Source organism: Ambystoma mexicanum, chromosome 1p (genome assembly GCF_040938575.1).
Source record: "Ambystoma mexicanum isolate Mex_15411 chromosome 1p, UKY_AmexF1_1, whole genome shotgun sequence".
NCBI lineage: Eukaryota > Metazoa > Chordata > Amphibia > Caudata > Ambystomatidae > Ambystoma > Ambystoma mexicanum.
In genome coordinates, this window is record NC_090921.1 from 1209224234 (window position 1) to 1209246656 (window position 22423).

Here is a 22423-nt window from a genome sequence, read left to right on the forward strand (position 1 = left end):
CAAGGAGCGAATCGTAGATGCCCCATGCGTCCAACCCTTTAATCCAATGTGAAAGACCATCATAACAACCAATGCCACTGCACATGGCCCTGGGGTGACACTTACTAAGAAGGGTGATACAAAATATATTCTCGGGACGATAGCTCTGGGGCAACACTCTCGCCTTGGAAGCAAGACGACGTGCATCAAAACAAGTTCGATCCCCAGGTCTGCGCTTAGAAACCTGTGGGTATTAAGCATTATAAATAACCAATTAAGATTACGATTACGAACATGTAGTAGCGTTTACATCCAAAGCGTTTCCCCAGGCTGAAAATAACTATTCCACCATGAAGAAGGAAATGTTAGCATGCACCTGGGCTGTTGAATATTTCAGGACATGTGTGGGGCATGACATTTCAGTTATAGATAGACCACAAACCATTAATTCACATATTGAGCCGGGAACGGATGAAAACATCCACGCCTCGTCTAGCCCACATTGCTGCTAAACTACAGGCGTACACCGTTGAAATGTTGCATATTGCTGGATGGAAAAATGACCAAACATGTCCCGGCTACCTGAAATAAGAGACCCACTGACCAACTTCCTCAAGGACGAGTGCGTAGTGGCATCCTTAGGAGATCTCAGAAGTAAAGAGTTTCTAGGAATGAGCGAGGAACATTTGAAAGAAGAATCAGCAAGCGATGCAACAATTGCAAATCTCACAGAATGGGTCAGGAAAGAATGGCACAAGGAAAGAGCGATTCCTTAAGGTCTGAGGCCATACTGGAAAGTGGCTGATGAGATATTTGAGACGGAAGGTTTGTTGATGAGAATCGATCAAGTAATTCTGCCTGTAGGTATCGCCTGTAGGTATGAGAGAAAGCATCCTATTCAGAGCTCATGTGGGGCACCTAGCAAGCAATCCGACAAGGCAACATGTGAGAGAATAATACTGGTGGCCAAGCATGGACCAGGAGATATGGGTCATGTTGGATAGGCGTCATGAGTGCCTAAAAAGCGATAAGAAGTTGAAGATCAGACAAGCTCTGATGATCCCAACAGAGATACCAGAAGGAGTGTGGCATACGCTGGGACTGGATTTCATCAGTCCTCTTGAAGCGATGTCGCCAGGATACAGGTACGGGATAGCCATGATCAACTATCTTTCCAAATGGGTAGAAGTGAAATTTGTGCCTGACATCACAACATCCACTATTGTTGGTGTGCTCAGGGCAATATTCCAGAGGGAGGGTTTCCCAATTAAATTGTCACAGACAACTGCGTTCCATTAGTCTCCAGCGACGAAATGGGAAAATTCATGAGGGACAACATTACACAAGTGAAAGAATCACTATATCCTCCCCAGGCCAATGGGCTTGTCAAGAGAACCAATAGGTTCATCAAATGGGTGCTGCAACTAGCCATAGCGTCCAGAATGGATCCTTACGGGCCAGTCAAGGAAGCCATAGCTGCCCATCATTTGACCCCCCAACGGGACCACCAAAGTGTCCCTGTTTCTCATGCTGTGGGTGAGAAGAGCAGCATCCACAATGATTCCTCTGGGACTGTCAAGAGGATAGTAAGGTGCAAATGAAGGCCTGAAAATAAAGTTGCCTCATAAGGATCCTGTGACAGGATCTATGTACAGAATGCCCATCAGAGTAACACAAAAGAGACTCTAAGCATGTATGCACCCAACATGGGAGAAAATGGAACATGGAGCGAATTGCCCTGTTTGAGAGGAGAGCCATGGAGTCCAATGAGTTGGAATGCCGAGAATAGGAGCCCAAAGCAAGAGAGAGACCTACTGAAAAAGAGGTTCTTGATATGTGAAACATGGATGGACTAGAGCAAGAGAGGGGTGAGATTTTCGAGATCCTGAGAGAAGGTTACATACAGATGACAGAACCCTATACACCCCGAGGGCAAAAAGGATAAAGGTAAATTTGAGAAATGGAGTAAGTGGCACTGATACATGCAGACTGAAAGATTGCCACTGGGGGGGAAAAACCTGGCATTCAACTGATTTAGAAGATTACTCCCAGTAATAACTTCTGGCAAGAAATAGACAGCGTTCAGATCTAGCATTCTCTGCCCAAACTGTTTTAGGAACACACGTTGTTGTAATTGGCATCAATCACATCACTTCAGTGAACGTACATTAAGACTAATAAACTGAATAGTGTACTGTAGGCACTAACATTTCTTTTCAAAGTGCAATTTAGCATTCTGGTGAGGACAACCGAGTGATATGTCCCAAGCGGATTCAGGCATCGATTTTCAAGATGGCTAAAGACAAAACAGACAAAGCTGCGCTGGGAGGATAGATCAGAGACAATGAAGGTTTGAATCCCGGTCCTGAGCTTAGAGACTGGTCTCTGGTATTAAGTGCAGTATGTGGAGCCAGCTACTTGACAGATCACAACTGGAGGACCTGATATCACGTAGATATCACGTAGAGCAGTGATCAAGATCAAACACAAGCCATCTCACTAAGTGATGTGATGAAAGCTGTAAACCACTCCACAATCACAATGGAAAACACAATTGACCCCTGGTCTTGGATGTGGCTTTCTCTCTTGTGACAGAATCTACATAAAATGTCCACCCCTGCGGTAGATATTCATCTGAGAAAGACATCTTACCAATGTCAAGAAAGAACTTAACAAGATGCCGGGTAGAACAAAGGTCCTGCAGAAAAGGGTAGAAGACTCAGAAGAAAGATCATGAAGAAGTCGGGTTGGGTGATATGCCTTGCTGAAAGAGCGGAGGGTCCCTCTGCAGATTTGTTTCCAGAGAAGTGATTTAAGAACATTGTGGGCCCCAATGGGCTCTCCAACCTCCTTAGAAAGTTCATTGTGTTCTGACCAAATTTCCACACCCCAGTGTACATCCTATCTTAATTGGAGCCAAAATCCATTATTATTGAGACTGGGATGATATTCGTCAGGTCACAAAAATCAAAGGGACCCTGAACTGGAAGTTAGCAAGGTTGCAGATTTCCCAGATTTTACGCTGAATGTACAAAAGGCTCGATAATCTTTTGAAGCTGTAAAGAAAAACAATTTGCCATAAATATGAAATAGGCATGCTAATTCCTGGCAAATCTCCAAATGCATTACAACGGTAAGTGCTCTTTTACACCACGGCCAACCAAGTATGGGAATGGATAGAACTGAACCAAGATGAACAAACGGACTATTAGCAACAGAAAAATCACAAGATGGTTACGGAAAATAATCAGATCTCCACCATACCCTTGACACCCCAGTTTAAATGGATACAAGATACTGAAGATAAAACTACACATCCTTCTGAACGTACGTGAATAATGGGTGAAATATACAGGGCACTGGAAAGTATAACCAGGCCTTGAATGTTCAGTTTCCCTTTCTCATATCACCACAGCAATGTGCTATAATCTGTTTAAGTATTAGGTATTATTTATTAGTATTTATATTTACTCCACACTTTTCACCCCCCGCACTTTTCCCCTTTCCCTTTCCCATGCACTTGCACGTTCTCAATGTCACTGGGCCTACTAAGGTCGTTGTTTGTTCTCCCCTGTTACCCTTCCATGCCTTGTCGCGCTCTGAAACACTTGTGTACGAACGCGATACAAATAAAATATCATATCAATATCATATCATACTTAGGGTGCTTACACTTAAGCACTTGATTACTAAACACAGCCTCATTCAACCATTCAGTTTAGTTCAGTCCTTCAATTTGGGTGACAGATACTCAGAGTTCATGTGTAGTATAGGGCGGAGGGAGTTGGGATGTTTTTGGGAGTTCTAGTTAATGTAATGGTAATTGTTAGGAAGCATTTCACTTACTGCTAATTTACCTCTATACTTGTGGAACCCCCCAACCCTTTAGCTTTTTTTGGCAACCTCCTGTTCTAACTTTTCCCAGTGAGCACAGCCTTTAGCTGCACTCCAAAGGGCGTTCGCTCATCGTTTTGGGGACACTAACAGACAGTCAGTACTGAGAAACTTTGTTTCTCTTAGTCTTATGACTTTGTTGCCACTTTTGGGAACTGCATTTCATGCGCAAAGTATATTACAGTACCCTGCAATGGGGTACTTGCATTTTCGGGCCCCTGACATCCACTAAGGATTTCTTTGGTAACTGGACAATGTGCCTTGGACTAGACTGGTGGCAGCAGAAGCTTTCTGGCTTCTCCAGTGGTCATTTTATTTCCGTTGGCCTTCCCCCTCATCTTTGTGACCCAGGGAGTCCTTAATTGGGCATGCATTCAAGCACGAAAGTCAGCGCTTTGCATGTCATGTGTGTAGGTACCCAGGAAGAGGGCTGGGACTGTCTTGTCTCAATCCACACTACTGGTGCCAGGATGTCTTGTGTGCACAAGGGCATGAGAGCCACAGTGATCCCTGATTGGGCCACTGCTGAAGTGCATGAGTGGGGCAGATTACCTCATTTGCCAGCTGGTTGCTAGCACTCACTGGACTTGTGGATATGAGGAGGGGGCCTGTTGCAGATCAACAATAGGTCTGTTTTGATCTATACACAGCGCCTAGTATCCAAAAGAGCGGAGCAGACCCAAGGACGATCCGGAACTGCGCAGAAGAAGGCTGGCATCCTGAGCCAACTATTGTCCCAGTAGAGCCCTCCTTTGTGCTCAACCTCCAAAGTCCTGCAAAGGTGATTCAACCCCTTGAAGTGGTGGGCCCTGCAAGCAAGCATTCTCTGAAGAGTCCCTGGCCCCTGCAGTGGACTAACTAGCTTGAACCTTGGCACCTGGAATGAGTGTTGTGTTATTGAGTTTTGCCTAAAGCTATGGGGGAATACTAGGTCACATTGCAAAGCATCTCCTTGCCAAATTTCGGTGTCCCAGCTGCTTTGGGCCATGAGAGAGAACCGTGCATCAGACCACGAGCCTTAGGTGCCCCTGCATTACTGTGCAACCGTGACGGTCACTGTAGTTGACTTTCTTCCCTTTCTTCAAGTGTCCTGAGACCAGCTGCATCAGTGCTTTCTTTGTCCTGCAATCGAGACGAGCGATACAGGTCCTGTTGTAAACAGACCTGCATCTGCATCCGCAGCACCTGCCCACTTTAAAGCTAAACCAAACGTGTGATATTGTACTCCAGGCAACCCTCTCCAGACTTGCCAAGTTTGGACCCGAAGTGAGGTAAGGGCGGTGAGTTATCATCCCACTTACCAGTGGCCCCTAGCTCATCCATTGCATTTTTCTTACGTGCAAAGGATCCCTTGCGGTCCTTGCCTTGGCTTGGGTGACCTCAGCTTCCTAAAGTCATCCGAATGTTGGGAATAGCTTAGGTCTCTGCAGCAGATCCTCCCTTGACTCTCACAACCTGTTTTCTACACTTCAGAATCCTCTCTCTAACTTTTCCACCCCATTGAATATTGTACTTTGTGTCTGTATGCACAACTGTGTGAATCTGACATTTAGCCCAAGGCTCTAATCTTCATAAGACTGGACTTAGAAAGTTAGGGTTATCCATCTCTAAAGTTTGCCAATGTAATAATGTTTGTCTTCTTTCCCTCCTTTCAGGTTTTTATGGGATTCCACACTTTACTGCATTGACCAAATGTGCCTGTGCATATATTTCACATTGAGTGTGTTTAAGTAGTGAAAATAAAATGGGTCCCTAGGATTGGAACCGTCCTTGCTAAGCTCTGTCTATTTTTGTGATGCCCTTATTATTAGTGCAAGTTCACAGGATGCGTTTTGAGGTGAAGCCCACACCTCATTTTTGGTATGATAGATGTTTTTATCCCAGATTCCTTGCAATTTATTGTTTTTGAAAAAGTCGTTTTTCCACGCTTTTTGCATTAAGTGATAATTGCAGGTTTTATTCATCAATTGTGTGGGCTCATGGTCCCAATTGTGGTCAGCCAACACATGTTTCGACCTTGAAGGTCTTTATCAAGGCTATTGGTGGTTGTCCTTTGCCCCCTGTGTGGTCCTGTGTTGATTTTGGATCGGTCCTGTGTGTTACAGCTGGGCTCCTCGAAGGCCCTGGTTAGTGAAATGTTGTGGCGTGAATGCGTCCTTGGTCTGTTGACCAGAATTGATAGAGGGCCCCACAGGGCGCAAAGGTAACCACCAATAGGCTTGATAAAGACTGACAAGGTCGAAACACGTGTCGGCTGAACACAATTAGGACCATAAGCCCACACCACAATTGATGAATAAAACCTGCACTTATCACTAAACGCAAAAAGCGTGGAAAATCTACTTTTTCGAAAACAACAAATTGCGTGGTATCCGGAAAAAAAAACTCTGCTGTTTAAGTAGTGTTATTACTCTGTTTTCCATTATTCACTTGTGTCTGGGCGTAACACATTTTATATTTTTTATATACTACTGTCTAAGGGTAATTCTTGTCTTCCTACTTTGTGTGTGCATCCAAAACCTCAGTTCACCCCTACTACTCCTGAGACTTAGCCTTGATTGCTCTCCTAGCTTCCTTGAATTGTCGTGGCTTACTTCACAGACGTGTTCCCTGTTTCACTACCAAGTGTGGCCTCCTAAACTTCTGTTCACCAGAGCAGAGTTTAGAAATCCCTTCTAACAAATTGGTGTACGACGGTGGGATAAGAACTGAGGTACTTGGTTGTTGCATACTGTTGTGGCACTGGATAACATTTACACAGTAACACAGTGACTCTTGTTAGCCAGTAGTTGTAAACCACTTAACTAAACTTATTTAATAGAATTTGTCACTGCTATTACTTTGGGTGCTTCTAAATCTGAAACACTATGAAGGCTATTTGCAGAAAGAGGCATCACTACCACTGGCACACAAACTGAGCTAATCTAAAAGATTGTTAATTGGCAGGAAAGTAGGATTGTACCTCTTATGATAGTGCAGAACGTGATGGGGCTGCTCCCAGTCAAGTCATGATATGCCTGTTGCTGCCATCATAGAGAGGAAGGATGGGGATGCTGATGCCCAATCCCATGTCCCCTCTATTTCCTCTGAAGCTGAGGCTGTGCTAGATCTCAAGAGACAGAAGCTTAGGCTGAGAGAAGGGAAACTTGTTGTAAACATGGCTAAGCTGGGGATGGAAACATTGGAAAAACAAAAGGATAGGGAACATCAGTTGGAGCTTGCTCAGCTTCAAGCTGCCAACATCTCCTCCATAGGGTCTGGGAATGGTGCTGGTCCTTACTCACATCCTAGATTTCCTAAAGCTTTGCTCAGTTTGTATGATGAGAAAAATCATAGACTGGCTGACTGCATTTGAGGATGCATATGAAGTGCAAGAAGAAGTAGATGCTGACAAGATTGAATGGTTCTCAATAGACTGCCCCGCTCTGGCTGCAGTGCCATTGTGGAAATGTCAAAGACTGAGAGAAATGATTTTGCAAAAACGAAGCAAACCCTGATCTTGATGTTTGGGCAGATTCCTGCCACATACTTGAAAAGATTCAGGGAGTACAAGAAAAGATAAGGTACTACTTGGGTCGCATATGTTACTGAACCTTTCAAGAACTTGACTGGTTGGGTGTAAGGTTATACATTTACCACTTTTGAAGGCATGATCCATTTGGTTACGCTGGAACATATATTTGCCTCATGTTCCCCGGAGCTTAAGCAGCATCTGGCTGACTCTACGGGGATAGATACTAAGAGGTTAGCCACTGGAGCAGATTTATGGGTATCCCACAGAGTTCCCCATCTGTTAAGCAGGCAGAGCGAAAGAATCAAAAAGAGAAAGAGGGTCGATCATCTGAGAATTTGTCATCCCAACAGTGCCATCAAAAGTTTAAAAAGGGTAAGGCACATGAGCATGTACAGGCTGGTAGATCTAATCACCCCAAGCACAACTCTAGTTATTCTAAGCCTCCTTATGTCCCAATACCCAGGGGTTCTTGTGTAGTTTGTGGAGCAAATGACCATGTGAAGGGGGACTTCAAATGTAAGGTCAAACCTTGGGGGTCCACTCTGTGAATCTGGCCTTCTCATATGGTGAGGAAGAAATATTCACAGGGGCATCCTCCTCTTCGGATTCCTTACCCTGTGGGATAGGATCAGAAGTATCGGAAAAGTATTACAGGGAATAACGGTGCAAAGTGCAATGGTCCTGTTATTTAGAGTTTTAATGGTCTACTAGCTGCAATTATCAGCACGTGCGGTCTCCCTAAACCAACACACTCATAATAAACATAGGATACGTAGTGCTGTCTTGCGCTGAGACCTAAACATTAGATCATGACCAAGTAAAATTGACAAATAATGCTCATGCTCAGAGGGTATTTGGACCCACGGACTGTAGCAGCACTCAGGACAATTAATTCACTTTTTTCACTATCATCAAGCATCTAGCTTTAACTTCCAGTTCGGCCTTGAGAACGACACGTAGGTCGAAACACGTGTTGGCTGTTTCAATTACATGGACACATTGGACACAAGCATTATTTGTCAATTTTACTTGGTCATGTTCTAATGTTTAGGTCTCAGCGCAAGACAGCACTACATATGCTAGGATCAGAAGTAGCCTTAGTTTTCCTGGGATCCGGGGAACCTAGAGTAGCTGAGGCATATGCCTCCATCCCTGATAACACAAAGCATTAAGGATTGTGTCTTGGTAGATGGTGTAGACACCTCTGCCATTAGGGACACTGGGGACAGCAGAACTGTAGCGGATTCTACTTTTGTAAACCCATAGGACCTAGCCAGAACCCCTCTGATGACGACTAAGTTGGCTGATGGACTCCCTCTCACATATCCAGTTATTCCTGTAACTCTAGGTGTGAATGGTGGAATAGTAAGGATACCTGTATGTGTTCAAAGGTGTGCCCCTGGGAGAGTACTGCTGGGAAATGATCTCGGAGACTTAGATATTGTGGGAGATACAGCAGAACGACCCTGCACTAAGTCTCAGAGTAAGGCTGCCCTGGCCAAATCCAAGGCTGAGCCAAAGCCAAAGGGGAAACCAAAGTCTAAAGGAGTCAAAAAGTAAAACAGAGGGCAAGAGAATATTCCCCCCAACTCACTGACCACTGAGGTGGAGGCAGTTGGCCAAGCCCCTGAACATGATGAGGAAGAGGGGCTGCCTACAATACTTATCCCCCATGACTATCCTGCATTGCAGAGTTTACTTGCAGAAGGTGGTCCTGGTAGGGAAGAGTTCAGTAAGGGCCAGCGTGAGTGACCGTCTTTGGAAGGCCACTTTAAGAGACCATAGGAGGTTGGTGGTCCCCTTCAAGTGAGACCCTTCCTCCTGCAGTTGACACATGAGGTCCCCCTTGCAGGTTATCTTGGTATCAAGAAGACTAAGGAGAGGTTGTCTGTGCACTTACAGTGGCCCAAGATGTGTGCCCAGGTAGAAGGTCACTTCAGGAGTTCCGCCACTTGCCAAATCTCTGGTAAAAGTGGTGCAACAATTCAGGCACCATTGATACCACTCCCTGTAGTGCGTGTACCATTTGAGAGGGTAGGGATAATAATTGTTGGTCTCCTTGACACTCCAACATCCTCTGGCAGCAGGTTTATTCTGGTGTTGCTAGACCATGCTATGTACACTTGGAGCTACTTGGTGAGGTGAATTATTAAGTGGACATTGGCAGGACTGGTCACGCCCCAGTGTTCCATATAAATAGACTGAAGGCATTCATCCCTAGGGTTGAAATGTCTGCTCTGCTCTTGGCATCAGACAGAGAGGAAGAGGAATCTGAACCCCTTCCTTACCTGTTCCAAGGCAGTCCTTCAGATGGCTCCATTGACAGTGTCAAATTGGCTCCTCAACTGTCTCCTCAGCAGCAGGGTGAGGTGAGAACTGGGGAACTAGGGATCCTAGTATGCACTGCAAAGCACCTTCTTGCCAAATTCTGTTCCCCCAGCTGCTTTGGGCCACGAAAGAGAAGCGTACGTCAGACCATGAGACTTGGGTTCCCCTGTGTCACTGTGAGACAGTGACGGTCGCTGTAGACGACTTTCCCGCCTTTCTTCAAGTGTCTTGAGACCAGCTGCATCAGTGCTTTCTTTGTCTTGCAATCGAGAGGAGAGATACAGCTCATGTTGTAAACTGGACCCCAATCTGGACCTGCTGTGCCTTTGCACTTTGAAGCTAAATCAAGGATGGAATTTCGTGCACTCGACGACCCTCTCCAGACCTGCCAAGTTTGGACCCAGAGTGAGCTAATGGCGGTGAGTAATCATACCACATACCAGTGGCTGCTAGTTCATCCATTGCATTTTTATATGCAAAGGATGCTTTGTGGTCCAAGCCTTGGCTTGGGTGGCCTCTGCTTCCTAAAGTCATCCATAAGTTAGGAATAGCTTTGTTCTCCGCAGCAGATCCTCCCCTGACTCTCGGAACCTGTTTCTACACTTCAGAATCCTCTCTCTAACTTTTTCAACCCATTGAATATTGTACTTTGTGTCTTTACGCATGACGAGCGGTTTTACACGCAAATCTGACACTGAGCACAAGCCTCCAATGTTCACAGTGCTGGACTTATCAAGTTAAGGTTATCCATCTCTGAAATTTGCCAATGTGATAAAGTTTGTCTGTTTTCTCTCCTTACAGGTTTTGTCTGGATTACGCACTTTACCGTTTTGACCAAAAGTGACTGTACATATATTTTGCATAGTGTGCGTTTAAGTACTGATATTACTGTATTTTCCATTCGCTTGTGTTTGTTCTGGTCCTAATAAACTGTATATGTTTTATATACTACTGTCTAAGGGTAATTCTTGTTGTCCTCTGTGTGTGCTCAGATTACCCCTACTACTCCTGAGACTTAGCCTTGACTGCTCTCCTACCTACTTTGAATTGTCCTGGCTTACTTCGCAGAAGTGTTCCCTGTTTCACTAACAATGGTCGCCTTCTAAGCTTCTGTTCACCAGAGCAGAGTTTAGAAATCCATTCTAACAATAATCATGCATTATTTGATCAAAAAGGGTTGGGATAAGTCTGGCACTCATGTTTGTACACTTTCCTTAATGAATATTAAAATGGACAAATGAGTGGTTGTAATGAAGTAGGGTTCTCATTTAGGGTGAAGCGAGTTACAGTACTACAATTCTTTAATAGACACAAACTGACCTTTGTACTTCTCCAGGAGATACACCTGATGGGTGATGACTGTAAATTCTTCTGAAAAACGAATTATGATACTACAATCCATACTGGTTTTACTAGAGGATCGAGTAGGGTGATGACACTAAGAAGAGAGGACATGTAATTTATATTAAGGACAACAAATTAAGGTATTACTTGGTTCCGGAAATGCTTAAAGGAGAGTGTGTGGGTATCCTTAAAATATATTGCCCCCACACCAACTGGTATGGATTGTTGCAAGAAATTCAGGGCTTTTACTAAAACATACTATGGACCTATGGATCATGGGTGAGGTCTTTGATGACATTATGGATTATACAATGGATTCCTTAAGAAAATCAGGGGAGGTTAGAGGAATCACACAAAGTTATTTACATTTGTGAAGGCAATGTTTGGTTAATGTTTGGGGGGCACAGAATCCCCAGCAAAAATCTTCACTTTCCCTCTTCCATGCCCTGAATTGCCGATTTCTCTATATTACAGGAAGAGTTATATAAAGCATCTAACATACACTTTGCTCCATTTTGGATATCTGATTATTCCCCCCTGTTGCTCTCTGTTGATCTAAATTGTTCAAAGCAAAGCAATGCATGGCATCTGAACTCATACTATTTAGGGTTCCCGAACGTTATAGAGAAATTAGAAGATAAAAAGACGGAATATTACAAGTTGTATACGTTATCTGTAGACAACTCAAGGGTATTATGCTAAGCATATAAGTCAGTACTCAGAGGGGAAGCAATCTTAGTTCTTAAAGCAAGTGGGACAGATGTGAAAATCTTGTCCAACTAGAAATAGAGCTTCAAATACTTGAAAGGCAATTTGTCTCCCGTCACTCAGTCACTAAAAGATTACTGTTACAGAATAAAGAAAAATACTGTAACTATACAAATAATACAGCCATTGGGCTTGCTTAGACACTAGGGGCAGGATATAAGAGGCAAGTGACAAGGCTGGGAAAATGTTGGCCAGGCTTGCAATAAGAAATTAAACCTCCCTCTTTGTGTGAGAAACAGTTACAAAGGATGGCAGAAAAGTGTCAGGGGATGCTGAGATTGTTAATGCTGTTGCCGATTGCTGCGAACAACTCTACAAAATGGCCGCTGTTGGTGGGAAAACAAATCATGAGAACCTCCTCAAAGAATTTCAAATGGGAATTGAGAACACAGTGTGGCCTTAGATCTATCATCTAAGAGGAACTCACAGCGACAATTTCTGATTTACAATCAGGCAAAGCCATGGGTCCCAAAAGATTCCCTATAGAATTTTGGAAAGACTTAGGTAGGAAAGTGACTAGGCCTATGCTCTCAATGTTTCTGAGTGAGCAGGGAGAGAGAAAAAGAGAGAACTACCACCAGATTTAAGATGGGCTCGCTAAAATATTAGGCAGAAGATTGTTGGATGTAGTGCATCACTTGGTCCCTACAGATCAATGTTGTTTGCTCCAAGAAAGATCTACCAGAATGAATATCTGCAGACTTCATATGGCCATAGTCAAAGCAAAAACGATGAATAATCGTTTGGCTATCTTAGCGATAGATTTCAAAAAAGTATTTGATTCATTCCAATGGCTTTTTTGTTGGCCGTCTTAACCAAAATAGGATTTGGTCACAACTTCTAGACAACTTCTAACGACTTTATAAGGAAACACTGGCAGCAATACTGGTAAACAGGCTTCCTTCCACTACATTTCCTTAGAGAGAGGAACGAGTCAAGGTGTCCTCCTTTCCACGCTACTTTTTCTCCTGGCTATTAAACCACTACCAATCTGGCTCAGAAAACATTGTATACTGAGTGTTTTTTTGTGGCCAACAGGGCATAGACATTGAGTAGCATTATATGAGGATGGCCTCTCGCTGTTCCTAAAGGGAACCTCAACGTTCTCTCCCTTAGGCCACACAGATACTACACAATTTTGGAAACACAGTGGCCTTCCTGTTAACTAGAATACATCAGTTATATTCCAATTTTAGAGGGGAGCACAAGCAATTTCATCCAATTGTAAATTCGAGATTGCCTTGGAGACCTTTAAATATCTTGTTATTCACATTAGCAGAGACTCAGTTTCCTTTTTCAACTGTTCACTGGTACAAATTACAAAAATATGTCAAGCTGATGCACAATTTTGGGCAGCTCGATGCCTTCCTCTGCACGGTAGGGCCTCATTATTGAAAATAATGATGCTCCCTAGATACCTGTATGTTCTCCAGAATATGCTATTCAAAACTCCTAAAATTTAATTTGAAAAAGTAGAACAAACCCGTAGACAAAAATTGTGCCATAGCTCTCACTCCAGAACAGCACTGAGCATCTTCTACAGCTCGGTTTTGGAAGGTGTAATTGGGCTCCCGGATAGTAAACAATATTATGTGCATCTCAACTTGCGGTACCTAATTAATGGCTAATGAATGGATCCTCAGTGAACCTTTCTCTCCATACATTGAATCGGAACATGCTTAGATGGGCCAAGGGTACCCCCACGCCTCCGAGGCGTCATGGTTTGGGGAATACTAAAGAGCTACCCATTGCCACATAGCAGGTCACCCATGCCAACCATGCAGCTACTAGGGCTATGGGATTGATTGAGAAAATCACCCTGAGTTCTCCACTATGGAATAAAAGAGATCTACTCAATATTGATAAACTTGGCATATTTAAGATATGGGTTGACAACAATATTATTTTGGTGAATGATCTTATGTTGGATAGGATGCTTATGTTGTTCAATGATCTGAGACAGAAATGTGCACTGACAAATACAGGACAATATCACTATGTTTAATTCAGAAATGCATTGTACACACAGCTTAACGCAAGTTACGATCTCCCACTCAAAACTCTGCTGATAGCTAATCTAAATGAGGAATGAATCCCTAAAAATCCATCGCCACCCTCTCTAAAGTTATACTTACCTTCACCTTATGCTTCTCATCAGGGCTTAAACAAATATGGATATCAACCGTATTGATCCAGAAGAATGGAAGGAGGCCTTGAAATCCCCTTGTGAAGTAGCTACTGCAGACACATTTAGGTTGGTTCAACTTGAGGACCTTCATATGTGGCCATAGATCGAGCTCTCAATGTCTGCATTGCAATAATGCTTGTGGTATCATTTTCCACCTAATCTGGCCAGCTCTGCTGAGCCAATGATCAGAGGTAATTGCCCATGAAATGCTGGTTGAGTCCAAGATCTCATTGTTGGATATTTGGAGTGATAATGCATTTTCCAGGAACGAAAGGCAGTTTTTCTACAACGCTAGTGGTGGCAAAATGTAATATTGCAATTCAATGGGGGTGTTAACGAATCTCCTAGACTAATGAAATGGAAACAAGATGCAGATAATTGCATGCTGATGGAGGAGAGGGTCTAGATCACGAGGGCCCCCCAAAAAACACCAAGATTTGGAATAAAGGGTAGGTGGATCGTTGGGAGCTGTAACATCAGTTTGTATTATCCAACAGTTGATGTGGTTACTGCTTACTCTGGTAAAATCCACATGTGTTACTGGTCAGTTTAACATTTGTTATTTACTGTTTTTGTTTTCCTACTTTAAAAACTAAATAAAATGTATTATGAAAAAATAATAACTGCTCTTTGCAACCCAGTTTAAACCCAAGCCAAGGTGCAGTGTATTCTTTGTCTATGAGTCTAATTATGTATGGATCCATATGTCTTTGTGTCTGTGTTCTAGTGTGTGTTTGGGGTACTGAAGGTGGAGAGACAACCATGCTGTGGGGTCTTGCCACTCCCCCCCCGCAGTGTACCCCAGATCTGGGCGACTGGTCTAGGGGTTGACTACTGGGGACACAGGCCACCAAACAAGACATATGACATGGCCTGGCGTGATGGCATCATAGCCATCTGATTGGCCAGTATATCCAGCTGATGCAGTTTGCTGCCGTGTTCTAATTGGTGAGGCTCATGCGAAGAAGGGATCATTTTTGACCCATCCACCTCCATTAGATGGAGCTAGAGTCCACTGGAGTGTTCACTCATTGTAATCAGAAGGAGGAGAGGCGGTACCAGTCAAGGTACCTGGTAACACCAACTCCTTTGCTGTCTATAAGCTCTTATTTGTCTAACTACCAGAGTATGCACAATGAGCTAACATAGAGGTCCAGCTATCATCTATTGTCTGTCAACATTTGGAAGATTGGTCTGTAACCTCTTGTTGTGTTACATAATGTGACATTAGGCACCCGTTCCAGGGGCTGCAATGGGTGTTAACGGCCCAGCAGTCCAAGTTAAAAGCCCGAGCAAAGCCCAGAACGGGTGCTTAACACCATTAGCACCTTGGGTGATCGAAACAATAACTCAGGGTGCAAAAAAAGAAAGGATTTCATTCACTGAAAGGGACACACAAGGTTTCCTGTTCAATGAATGAAATCTTTTTACAAGATGGCCACCAATGACAGGGATGGCAGGGCTCTTCAGAGCCCCTCTTCCCTTTCCATGGCGGCCGGAGATACGGAGAAGCAGCTGCAGCCTGCGCCACCCCAACAAACAGGTAAGTGGGGGTGGGAAAAGGGCAAAAAATACAAGAAATATGGGAAGAGAGGGTGGGGGGAAGATGGTGGCGGGGGAGCCGGCCGTCAGGCGGCGTGGAACAAGAGCTTTCACAATCGGTTCAAGCCTGTGTTCCTAGCCACTTGATTGCCTGGCTCCTCCGCCAGGGTGCTAATGGTTCATTGAACATTCTGAACTTTTATATAAGGTTCAAACTAAACCTGAGGTGGGCCCTCGGAGAAGGATGACCAGCCCATGAAGCAAAGGGTTATGCCACAGATGGAACAGGATGTACCCCAAAATGTGATAATCGCCCCCCCCCCAGTGTCACCTTAAGGCGGCTGCCATTTTGACGGTAGGTATAAAACAGGGGTAGGCCTCTGATGGGGATGTTTTCCCCTCCCATATGAATTCACCCTGTATTGTTTACTAATAGCTGGCTGGTTTGGGGATTTTTCAAAACAAAGCCAATTTATATTGCCTTTCAGTCTAAATACTCTGTATGCTCACTCACCATGACAAAGGCCTCCTCTCCTTTCTCCTTGAAGTACCACTCCACGAAGGTCCTCGCCGACGTTTCGCTACGCTTTTTGCAGGAGATGCACTGGATCTTAAAGGTTTGCCCGTAGACGGCCTCAGTCTCTGAATCCACCTCTACGCAGCCTGCCCAGCAGGCCGGAACTGAAGGGAACAAAAAGTGAAAAGGCTGTAAGACTGCAGTGCAAAAACAGGCAAGAGCCTACCAGATCATAAACATGGAAAATACATCAGTGAACCATGCCAAACTGCCTAACTGCATTATAGTCATGGACATTATTGGCAAGGGGATTGATGATGGTTTGCTGGGAGGGTGTTCTCACAGAAGTCTCTCTGAGTCGTTTGGCTTTTGGGAGACCCAACTAGGCGAACTTAGCAGTGATGGCCCAAATTCTCAAAATCAAGCATAAATAAGAAAAAGCGCTGAGAGTGCTACTTTATCATTTGCGCTTGTTTGAGAAATGCGCAAATCACCTTACGCTCAAAGGTGACCTGTCCTTTTAATGGGGTTTGTGCGACAGATCGAAAAAATGTGCTAGCCAGCCCACTTTCATACCTTAGTGTTGAGAGTGCACTCCGGACACCAATGTACGACAAGCTCCCAGCAACCAGGAGTACATATCACAGTGTCAGGCTACATGAAAAGAAGTTCTGCTGCTGTTTGGTGGATGGAAAAGGAAGTGTGACAACAGTTTAATCTGCTGCTGCCACACGGAAAAAGAAATACATGACACGGTCAGGCCTTTCGTATCCGCCTGTTCCAAACAGGTGCAGCGGAAAGTGTATCTTTTCTGAACTATTAATGGTGCATCCTATTTTTGGATCTGGGATGCGCATTGAAAGGTGCATAAAGGCCCTCTTGTTTCCGAAAGGGATGGAAAACACCATGTGAATGTGCGCATACATCAAAGGGCACATCTTTTTTTGTTGCATCTCTTCGCTTGCAAAAAAAAAGATATTTTGAGAATCTGACCAGTCATTGCGCAGTCACCCCTCTTTCAGCCCAATGCCTTTAACGCCAGTAATGTTGCAGCAGCAGTGTAATGTGTCTGCATGCACTCACACATACTCACACACACACTTTCTTAGGTTAGGGTCCTGGCGTGTGGTCCGTGCTGTACAGGGCCATCTTAAGCACTTTGGGGGCCTGGGGCATGGACACCTCTGGGGCCCCCCTCCAACAGACCAAAGGAATTAAGGGTTATAGAATATCTAGTGCACCGCACCCCATGTCACGATAACAACCAATAGCTTGATATGCTTCCTCGCAGAGATCAAAATAAGCATGGTAAACCTCCTTTCAGATACCTTACACTCTTCATTCATGTTGTAATCAGAGTGATAAACTAGTAGCATTTCAAGGGTACATTAGCAGTCCACGATGAGGGTACTTGTGTTCTAGCACAGGTACAGAAAACATGTCATCAATAGCAGCCATGTGGAAGGTATACTGGACATAGTATAACTGCAGAAGACATATTTTCTGACAAAGGTACACATAATCCAGAATAGTCAAGTGACACAGATTAGCTGCCTCAGAAACAGCAAAAGTGCTCAAGCATGTTTACAGCCGACCAATGGGAAGCAAGGATAAAACTACACATACCATAGCATAGAGAGAGGATGGTGATTTGAAGATACCAGGAAGGTGTCCGTATCCAGACAGATTGAGATTAGAAGTGGGACATGATTTTCAACAGTGCTGCCATTCAAAAGCAAAGAAACAGGTGGCTGTGGTGTGTAATATATCAATGCTCACTATCATTATAGAGGAAACAACACTATATGCAGCCAGTGAAACCATGACCGAGTCTTTTCATACCCTGAGAACGAAATCACTCTAAAAGGTTGACAATTTTTAAAGGTTTAGGGACTTGCAATTTTGACAGGTGAGGAAATACAAGGTTAAATGAGATACCCAGGATCACACCTTGATTAAGAGGTGAAGCTGGAATTCGTACCCACCCTGCAATTTCGGCTCTTTACTAATTTCTTTTCTAGTTTTTACCCTGAACTAAAACAATCCCATTTTACAGAACTGGCTTGGAAAATATGAAAATCACACAACCCAATAGAAACATTGTAAAAAACAAAACGTTATAGAAACATATTATCATCAAGGAAAGTGTATGAATACCAGCATACTAATGAGTGTGATCTTAAAAGATTTCAGATAGATTTCTCTTTTGTATTTTAAAGCTTTAAATACACCCCAAACCCATGCTTGGCCAATGGTATTTAAAAACGTGCAGAAAAACCTTTGAATTGTACAAAAAAGCAAACCATTTGGTTGTCACGTAAGCAGACCTTAAAATATGCTTGTAAGAAGCCTGCAATTCCTGGTCTGCTCTCTTCTGTCTAGAACTCCTTCCTCTGAAATGGCCTGCATGATAGGAAATCAGGTAATTGGCCAAACAATGCCACCAGTATGTGAGAAGCAAACCTTTTCCCATGCACTTGCACGTTCTCAATGTCACTGGGCCTAGTAAGATTGTTGTTTTGTTCTCCCCTGTTCCCCTCCTTTGCCTGGTCACGCTCTGAAACACTTGCGTACGAGCGCGATAGAAATAAAATATCAATATAAAATTGAAGGCAGTGCAGTACTGTCTGTGATATAAGATTTGTCTAGGATCACTGGATCATCTGCTGGCAAAGCCAGCATGCAAGCATGAACACTTTGGTTCCACAGTCTGGAATTTAGATACATAAACACCTCTAACACTTTATTGTCATCATTGGAGGTGCTTGCCTAGGTTTTACAACTCTGCATCTAAACAAACCAATTTCTAGACCTTCACCATACTGACGCTATGTTAGTTTCTATAGCAACCGCTATCTGTTGCGGGTACATTGGTGATGATAACACCTTGAGTGCTATAAAACAAAGTACATATAAATGCAGGTTTAACAACTTCATACATTCGAAACGCTGAAGCGGCCTTCCTGGAATTTGGTATTGTAATCTTGTATATGAATTCATATCCCTGCAATGAATGCTTAACACACTGAGCTATCCTCTGAACCTTCGGGCACTCAAATTTATCAATATATATTTCAACTTTGGCTATTGCACATGATCAGTATTATCCCCACCGAAAGGTGAGAATCCTACAGGTGTTGTGCCACGTAAACTATGTATACCACATTGAACATAGCATTACAGGATGAAAAGATCAGAACAAAATGTACTTGTCAACAACAAACAGAAAATAGGTTTAGCCTTAGCATCAAACCATAGAAAATCATGATGTGAGATACTTCATTTTGTTGACTTAGGGAAACTGACTTTTTATTTTAATAATCCTCCTTGTTGGGGCCCCCTCCAGGTTGGGGGCTCGAGGCAAGTGCCCCTTTTGTCCTCCCATAAAGACGTCTCTGGTGCTGTATCAATAACTTTGCTTAAACAAAGAAACGATATAGGTGTGTTGCCAAGGGAAGATCACATAGAACACACACATACACAAACAAACGCAATACCCAGATGTCAAGAGCTCTGGTTCTCACCAGGATGGACTACTGCAACAGCCTCTTTCTCAATCTTCCTAACTCTACTCTTTGCCCTCTTGAACTAATCCAGAACAGGACTGCAAGACTTATCCTTGGCCTCATTTCCAGGGACCGCATCTCTCCAGCTCTGAAATCCCTCCACTGGCTCCATGTGGCCGCAAGGATCAAGTTCAAGACTCTCTGCATCTTCCACAAGGCTTTCTGGGGCCATGATCATCTCTATATCCAACACTGTTCTGAAATACCTCTCTTCTAGAGCTCTCCGCTCAGCTACCTCAAACTCTCTATGGGTTAGACACTTCTCCAAGCTGAGAGTGTGTTAGGCAGAAACCTGTGCAGTTCCCTCTGGGACCACTGCAAAAGATTTAAGACTACATGTGTTTGGCAGTAAACCCACTTGGTAGCAGTCTGTACCACACAGGTTCACTTGGTAGCTGTGGCTGGGCAGTCAGACTTCCCTCAAGAAGAGTAAGGCAGTATACAGAGTATTCACAATAGGTCAGAAGAACACAGTAGAACAAGTAAACACTGACCAGAGCTTGGTGTAAAAGAGATATAATTATTTATTTAAAAACCACATCTAGAAAAACACATAGGCACTAATAGTAAGCAGTTCAAAAACACGGTCACTAAATGATATACACTCCCTTAGAAGATTATTAGACAAGTCTTAAGTAAAGCCCCACTTATTTTCAGACAGTGGTGAGCGCTTAACGGAGATGGCACTCTAATAATTTGTTTTAAAAGGGAGAGAAAAGCAGAGTATAATTTGAAACAGATCCCAACACTTTCATAAGAACAAAACAAGAGAGGAAGGCAAGTAAAACCGTGAAGTTAGAGTTCAGAAAGCCGGATCCACTTTAAAAGGATCAGAACGAAATGTGTCCAAGGTCACACGGTTGAAGTGCACAAGAGTCTTGCAAAGGTTTAAAAAGAGTTGGACCAAAAGAAAGGGACCAATTAGAAGGTCAAGGCGGCCAGCCCAGTCCAGAAGGTTAAGGGATTAGTATTACCTTGTAGCAATTTTTAGAAAGGGAGGCCTGGCGGACACGGTACCTTAAAGTGGTGAGAATACTCCAGCGGGGGCAGTTGTTCCTGGCAGCGGATGCTAGTCGGTGCTTTGTCCGGGGGAAGAGAGGATCTCGTCGGGGAGGAAGACAGGAGTCTGTTGCACTGCCAGGGAAGAAACCAGCCGCGGAGTTCTCAGGTAAAAGGAGCGGTCCTTTTATTCGCGGTCCAGTGGTAAGTGGCTATCCGGTTGCCGGGGTGCTTGGCACGGGAAATTCGACCACAAGACGTCCTGGGATGCGAAGATAAGAAGGTAAACTGGTTGTGCCCACCAGTCAGGGGAAGAAGCCTCTCCAGCCGGGAGATCTTCTCTGTCGTCGGGAAGTGGTGAGTCGGTTCTGCAGGGCTCCACCGGTGGTGTCGTTGTGGTAGGTCAGCTCAGCTTCTCCCTCGTCGGATTCTCAGGTCCTGTGACGACTTCTGAAGTTCCAGTCCCCAAAGCCCTGCTTTTATGCAGCACACCCCCATTCACTCAGCCTAGCTGTCAATCAAACATGTTAAGTGGTGAGCCGGCCGGCTCACCACTTGGGCCAATCAACCAAGAGTGCGACTTGAGTTACCAAGGTAACTCAGTCCAGGGTGCCTAAACCCCCTCCCACACCCCCTGTGGTACCCAGACAGAGTGGCACCACTTTTGGAGGCTTCTGTGGAGAAGCCTGCCAAAAAGTGGAACAAAGGGATCGACTTGGGTTGGAGTCACAGAAGAGAACACAAACGCCATTCTAGAATCGAGTCCTGGCAAAAAATACCAACCGGTGAATTAATATTAAATAAATAAACCGGCAGGATGTTCGAGGCTATGAGAATTAAATAATTAAAGTTGGTAGCCTCGAACAATGGGAAAATCCCATAGGGATATATTCGCGGTCGAATATAAAAAGTAGTATCCACTGCCACCAGCCAAAACTCGATCAGGGGGGACGGAGACGTGCCCTTCGACTAACAGACCCCGGGGCAATCGAATTGCCCAGACCAGTACGTCCACAATATGATGGTTTGTGCTGGTTTCTGTTCATAATTTGGGACTAGTAAAGCCAATGGTGACTTTACATGCCCTGGGAGACAGTAGTCAGTACCAGGGTATGGAGTCTATGGTGGGGTGTCACTATAACACCCCTATGTTACTGCACAGAGGGTGCTGTGTAACACACATAGTAAAAACACATGAGACTATGGAGTAAAGGACCCCATAACCCATAAAACACATTAACAGTCAAAGGAACACCATAAATCATGTCCAAGAGTGGGAGAAAAAGAGTCTCACTCTTGGCAGGAGAAAAAAACAAACTCCAGAAATCAGCAAAGCTGCTGGGGGACTCACTAGATTAGAAAATTCAGCCTAACCTAAAGAGAGAATTCTCCCTAACATAGTGGGGGGAGGTAGATCTCTCTCCTCTGCAGGTGCCTCCCGATGGAATGGCCTCCTTGCGCCTCTCAGACGTGAACCATATTACCTGAAGTTCCGGAAGCTACTCAAGACAGTCCTCTTCTCTTCTCCCTTGTCTCTCCCCTGCTAATCTACCGTCTGCTGTCCTGACTGGTGGCGTGGTTGCCCTCAGATTCACACAGGGTACCACGCCCCTGCCTCTCTACCCCTTGACCAGTTACCCTGCACTGCCTTCTGGGCTACCCAGCACTCGGGTCTGGGACTGGAACCGTGTAGTCCTCTGCCGTCCTCGCATTTACTCAGAGCCCTTCTGCCCTGACTGCACTTCCCCCGTACCGCTTCCCTGCACTTCTCGTTACACTTGCAC

At 44.3% G+C, this 22423-nt stretch overlaps 1 protein-coding gene across 1 annotated transcript in view; it reads right to left on the reverse strand.

Annotated features, from left to right (window-relative positions):
- SCN1B (sodium voltage-gated channel beta subunit 1) overlaps positions 1-22423 on the reverse strand; it is a 609798-nt gene that overhangs the window by 301900 nt on the left and 285475 nt on the right. Inside the window, exon 2 of the mRNA XM_069604933.1 lies at positions 16072-16238. Within this exon, the coding sequence (XP_069461034.1) occupies positions 16072-16238 (167 nt within the window). The remainder of the gene's footprint in view (positions 1-16071; positions 16239-22423) is intronic.